General features: G+C 46.5%; 1 protein-coding gene across 2 annotated transcripts in view; it reads left to right on the top strand.

The window, feature by feature from the left end:
• Positions 1-1143: 1143 nt before the first annotated feature.
• Positions 1144-6441, top strand: part of SPAG6 (sperm associated antigen 6) — a gene marked incomplete at both ends in the record, with an annotated part of 34203 nt that continues 28905 nt past the window's right edge. For both annotated transcript variants that reach the window (XM_082286061.1, XM_082286062.1), the window contains 2 exons: positions 1144-1168; positions 1269-1364. In XM_082286061.1, the coding sequence (XP_082142187.1) occupies positions 1144-1168; positions 1269-1364 (121 nt within the window). The remainder of the gene's footprint in view (positions 1169-1268; positions 1365-6441) is intronic.

The raw sequence follows: 6441 nt of genomic DNA, 5'->3' as shown, positions 1-6441 counted from the left end.
GCGGCCCTGCGCGGGACAAGTTTATTCCCCATGCGGCGCAAAAACCCCCTGCGTGGGTCGTCGCGGCGGCGTAAGGCAAGAGCGGAGATCCCCGAGGAGGAATTGCGTCGGTGGTGAGAAAGTAAAGAAAAAACTGAAATCAAAGGACCCCACTTCCCGAAGAATAAAGGCGCGGCGGGGGGCGATCAGCTCCTAGCTGCCCTTATTTTTCTTTTTTAATTTTTATTTTCCCTCCGCACCCAGGGAGCGGAGGGAAGCGGGAGCCAGGCAGGTGGACCCCAGAGGACCTGCCGGGGGATGCGCTGGATTTCACCAGAGCGGCGACGCTCTCCCTGTCTGCCCGCTGGGCTCCTGGCAAGTTGCGCAGCAGCGGAGCGGGACAAGGGACGCGTCCCCGGCGGAGCAGCGCGTCCCACCGATGCGCACCGGCGGGGCGGGCCCGGCGCCGCTCCCAAATGTCAGCGGGGGCGGGCAGGCCCCGGCCCGGCCGTCTGATAATCCGCCGCCAGCCTCCGCTGCGCGGGACTCGGCGACGCGCCGCGGCTGTGGCCCGGACACGTCCCTGCGATGAGCCCGGCACAGCTCCGCGGGCGCTGCGCGTTCCCTGCCCGTCCCCATCCGTTCCCCGGCGCTCCCGAGAGTAGCAGCTGCCTGCCGGTGAGAGGTGAGTGCGTACACCCGCTGTACGCGTTTTCATGTTACGTAATGTTGATACACCCCCTGAGGTGCCGTGTGTGTGTTATAGACGTGACACAGCGGCGATCCCCTCTCCGCGGAGCTGCTGGTCCGCACGCCCCCGCGAACCTCTGTAGTGCCGATACCCACACCTGTACCAGCAGGGAACATGTGACACACGTGTGCGACCTGCCGCCAGCCGGGCACAGCCCGCCGGGCCGCCGCTCATCCCATCTCATCCCATCCCAGCTGAGCTCGTCCCGTCCCGTCCCGTCCCGTCCCTATGAGAAAGGCCCGAGGGCGGCGCGCGGAGCCCCGCGGGGCGGAGCGGGACTGGGCGCGGCGGGCGGGCGCGCTGACGTCACCAGTGAGGCTCCGCCCTCCGCCTCTCGGCTTCCGCCCGGTTGCCTGGGAGACGCGTCCACAGCGCGGAAATCCCCGCGGGCGCGGAGCCCGCCCGGCGCCGCCATGAGCCAGCGGCAGGTCCTGCAAGGTAGGCTGGGCCGGGGGCCGGGGCTGGGGGAGCGGGGGTGGCGCGGCGTTCGCCCGCCGACCCGCTCGCTGACTCGGCGCCCCGGCGCTGCCACCCGCAGTGTTCGAGCAGTACCAGCGCGCCCGGGCGCAGTTCGCGCAGGCGGTGGCCGACCTCGCCGCCCGCCCGCAGAGCATCGACACTCTCCAAAGTGCAGGTACGCGGGAGCCGGCGGGGCCGGGCCGTGCGCGGCCGCGGGGTTTTGCGCGCCGCGGGGACGGGGACGACGCGGAGCCGCCGCGGCCTTTCCTTGGTCTGCTTTTTTTTTATCTCCCTCCTCCCCCGTTGGCCGCTCAGTTTCCGGAGTTTTTTTTCTTCCAGTAGGATTTGGCCCCCGCCCTGCTTGTCGAGTCCCCGTGGATGCGGTGGGAAAGTAAATTGCGCTGGTCAGCTGCGGGCGGGTGCCCCGCCTGCCTGTGCGGGGGTGGATGTCTCTGGCTGTGACCTCAAGTTTATTTCAAGGAAAATTTCTCAGTATAACCTTTTTTAAAATTTATTTCCTCGTGCTTCCGATATAGCTTTATATAAAGTACAGAAACTGGAATTCGTGGTGAAGCCAGCACTGAGTTGCCAAGGAAATCCTACTTTTAGAATAAACTATTTTTATACTGGCTTTACAAGTTGTTCCTAAATTCTTCGATGCTTTCTGCCGGCAGATTGGCTCAGTTTAGGAGGGATTTGCTTTTGTTATATTGCTGTCATGGGATGTCGCGAGCCAAATTGAACGTTTTTAGAAAGAGGAGCTGAGGGAGCACTTCTACCAGCTGTTGTGCTGCTGGCATCTGGCAGACCCACTCCACTTGGCCAAAGTTCCTGAGCTTAAAGGAGGAAAAAGATGTGCTTGATAATTGATTACCTGAATGACAGTTTGAAAATATGCTATAGATCAGTGGTTGGTTTGCCATGTGGTATTCATGAATTGATTATGTTTCGGTGTGTTTAAATTTTGTTTTTAATACTTGTTTCCCAGATCTAGTAAAGCTGTCATTCTTTTCTCAAATACAATGGCATCTAACAAGCAAACGAAAAAGAAAACCAATGGTGTAAATATTCACAGCTTTCTGTTATTGTATTTACAACTGTTTATTAAAATTGTTTTATTAAAAAATCTAGCACTTAAATTCTTGCTAAGGAAACATTTCCTTTCATTATGGGAGTGGCATGTTGACACCAGGCCTTTTGTATTACCTTGCTGTGGATCTTGATTTTTTTGTTTTGTTTTCCATCTTTTGGTGAGTTAATCCCACTGCTGTAGTTTATACAAGTGATCTCTGTTTGCCAAAGGGACGTCTAGGCTAAAGTAATAATTTATGCCCTATTTGTATGAAGAGGTCCCTCTGTGTCCTTTTACAGTCCTGGTTTTAGCAGCTCCCAGAGAGAGATCCCATATAGGCAGGCTTCTTGCAGCTCAGCATTTTAAAAATGCAGAAAGTTTCTATTTTAAGAATGCAATCAAAGTGCTAAGCAAACTTTAATTGCATTGTATTTCTTTTAAAAATAACTATTTTTATGTAATCTGGTTGGTAACTTTACCTCAGAACTGATTTGTTGCTTGTGCAGAACAAATAATTGGTTCAGAGGCCTGAAACTTCCTTCTGCACATAGCTGGTGTTCGTCTGAAGGTTAATTTTGCAAGGATCAGGCTCTGGGTGGTAATGTGGAAATGTGCGTTTGCACAGATTTTCCTGCTTGGCTATTTCTGGTACTGAGCTGCTTTTCCATAGGCTTTAGTTTTTCAGATGCTGGACAAGAGGGGAATGTCTGCAAAGATGGCTGTTACAATTTATTTGTATGGCCAAAAATATTTTACCATTTTTCCCACCTGTGTCTTTCAAAATACTTTGTAGTTATATAATTGCAATGAGAGCTGTTTGTTTTGGCTTTTTCTGGATGTGCTAGATACAAGTTTTAAAACCTCCTCTTAAATTATATGTGATTGAGTGTTTTTCTTTAAAACCTCACATCAAATAAAATGTGATTTGGTCCTTTTATTAAAACACTTACACAAATACTTTGGGACATAGTTGTCTAGCAGATAACTGCTGTGCCTTTTATGGTCTTAATTTAGTGAGTGCTGGAGCCGTGATTTAAGAATGATGTCTGTCTACATGTGTTTCTTTGTATAAATCCATATTTAAAAGGATTTGGGGCTTGTTTCTTATTCTGGTGAATAAGAATTCTAGGCATACCTTATGGAGATCACTGTTTTAAGAAGATGAGGAAAATCTTTGCCCGCTGTCATTTTATGTTAGCTGTAGGAGTCAGGGGCACCTTGCAGGGTTCTTTTGTTGGATCTCAAAAGTTGCCAGGGTTTAGTATTTTTCTGGCAGAATCAGAAGGCAAGATTACAGTGACTTGAATCTGAACAAAATTATATCCTTAAAATGTACTGTGATGTACTCTTGTATTAATGGCCTCAGTTTATATTCCTGGAATAAGAGTGAAAGATGAGTGCTCAAGGAATCAAGTATCTGATCCCATTTTAGAAGCCCTTTTGATAAATACTTAATGTCTTATAAGGAAAATAAATACTAGTTTGAGACCTTATTCTTTGTGGGGATGTCTCTGGATACCATGCTAACATCATGAAAGATGGAAGTGTTGAAAAAGTAATTCTTTACTACCCTGTAAGCCCTGCTTCTGTGGTATTAAACCAGGTACAAGCAGTGGTATTGTTGCAAATTCAGAGACTGCAGCCTGGAGGGGAGCAAGCAGTCAGGATCAGAGGCATGAGTCCCGTATGCTGGCTTGACTGTTGAGAAACCTTAAGGTACCATTACTGTGGAGACTCCTATGTATAACCTGTAAGGAAAACTGATGAGAAGCTGCAAAGAAGGTCAGAGAGGGCCAACAGGAAACCCACCTTTTCTTAGGGCATCTGTCTTCTGAAGCTTCTGTGTCTCATCAAGTTCCGGAGCTGCTTTTCCCACTGAACAGAAATCTTGAAGATGTTGTAACCAGGGAACTGGAATCTAGCCCTGGACTTTGACACATTTGCATGGCACTCTTTCTTGGTCAGGAATGTCCTCGGGGGTTAGTGCCTGGGAGCTTAACAGCTTTCTGGTGGCAAGAAAGTGCAAGGAATGATCAGAGAGATTCTTTTGTTGTAACTCATTCCTGTGTGTTTTCCAAGTCTCTGCTTTGATAAAGTTGTTCCTTATGATTAAATACTACCATGAATAATTGCAGGATTTGTCCTTTGAATGTTTAATTAGTTGATACTTGGAGAAAAAAGTCTGCTCCAAAACTCCTAGACCTTTTCTATCTAGTAAATATACATGTGAAACAATGACAGACATTTTATCGAATCTTGTTTCTTGAGGGCTGCTGACTAATGGGAGAAGCTACTTTGGTAGTAACTACTTTAAATATACTTTTTAAAAATAAGTCTATTCATTTGGCAGCTACTGCCCATGAAGTTTGGTACTGAAATGCATTTTTCAGCTCACACCCCCTCATCCTCCCAAAATTTAAAATCCCAGAAACAGGCTATTTTCGGTTATAATGGCAGATGAACTTGAGCTCTCATTCTTGCACTGAGATTTAGGCAGCTCTCTGTGTTTTGGAAGAGCTAGGTGAAAATTTGAAGTGCTTCTAGTATGTTTGTAAGAGTGGTAGTCACTGAGGGTCTAGTTCTTCATTTTTTTCCTTGTGAAGTGCAGTGCTCTGTAAATAAACAAACCCTTTGAAATTGCATTTTGTTTTGATTTTTTTTGAGGCATTTACAATTGAGGATTAATACTTGTATCAGAATAATTACTTCTGGGTATTCGTTTCTGATTGATTATTTTTTATTTATTTACCTTGCATTAGAACATATAGTGATGAGAATGTTGCTTTTAGTATGTGAGTTAAGGCTATCATTGTGATTAAGAAACAGTTTAGTCTTGCTACTTTGACTGTAAAGATATTACAAGATCAGCTCTTTAACCCCTTTCTTGGGGCTAATCACATTCTTAAGCATAATGGCTATGGAAGTCATTGGGAAAGCAGAGTATGGAACATGGAAAAACAAATCTGAAGCTGTGTGGTGCAGCAGCCTGTGTGCTGGGGCCCTGCACACCTGAGTTCCCTTCACATTGCTGCTAGATATTTTTATCATCTCAGGCAGATAACTTCAACTGCTGTTCCTCTGGCTTGCTGGCCAGTCTGCAGGGTTCCAGGAAAGTTCCAAAATATCACTGTAAATAAAGACCCTTTCCCAGTGAATCTCTTCCAACTTCCCACTCCCTCAGCCCACAGCCCTGAGCCCAGGTCTCCCTTCCATTGTGCCTGGTATCAAGCTGCTTCTCAGGCCTTAAACTCCAGGACTGAGCTCTCTCCTCCCCTTTTACCTCTGGGCATTTTCTCCTGTACCTGTTCCTCACAGTCCACGTTGGCAAGAGGCTAAGGGCTAGAGGCAGGGCTTATCTGAGTCAGACTAGGGCTCCACCACCAGCCCTTGTTACATGGCAGACTTTCCCCTGTTTCGTGGTCTGTCTTTCTGTAGGTAAAGAGTGCTGTTATCAGTGTTAGTTCTCTCCTGACTCCAGACCTATTCCACTGGCGACAGATTTTAAAAGCTGTATTTCCAAATCTCTAGATTGCTTTAAGGAGCCTTTATTTTTAAGAAAATACTGTTCAAATTGATTTCCCTCCTCCATTACATTGAGTTACATTGAGTCTTTTTGCTCATGCTTTTCTCAAATTTTCTTTCTTTAGCTATACTTTTTTTTCTTTAAATGTACCTTTTTTGAATGTGACATTTGGACACTTGACCCTGTGTAATTAGAATCAGACTCTGGAAACGGATTTTAGGATATAGTTTCATATCTCATATCATGTTAAAGACTGTGCTTTGATAGCACAGTGCTTAATAGAAAGCCTACTGGGAGCATTTGGACCTTGCAAGTGGATATGCATGGACAGACACCAGTGCCCCCATGTAGCCAGTTTCAACACTGGGGTTTATGTACCCTCTTTTGTAAAGGATGCACACAGCTTTGGTTTTTTGGGTTTTTTTTTGTTGTTGTTTGGGGTTTTTTGTTGTTGTTGTTGTTGTTGTTTTTTTTTTTTTTTTTTTTTTTTTGGTTGGTTGGTTTGTTGCTGTTGTTTGTTTTGGGTTTGTGTTTTTAAAAAAATTGGGTTTATTTTGAGTTAAAAGCTTTACTGAGCTTTAGCAGCAGGAGAAGTGGGAGAGGATTATGCAATGTGGCATGAAAGGCAAAAGGTTGCCTTTGCAGTTATAGTAGATC

The sequence above is a fragment of the Coloeus monedula genome (assembly GCF_965178545.1).
Source record: "Coloeus monedula genome assembly, chromosome: 1".
Classification (NCBI taxonomy): Eukaryota; Metazoa; Chordata; class Aves; order Passeriformes; family Corvidae; genus Coloeus; species Coloeus monedula.
The sequence above is the reverse complement of the archived record's forward strand: the minus strand, read 5'-3'. Positions and strand labels throughout refer to the sequence as shown.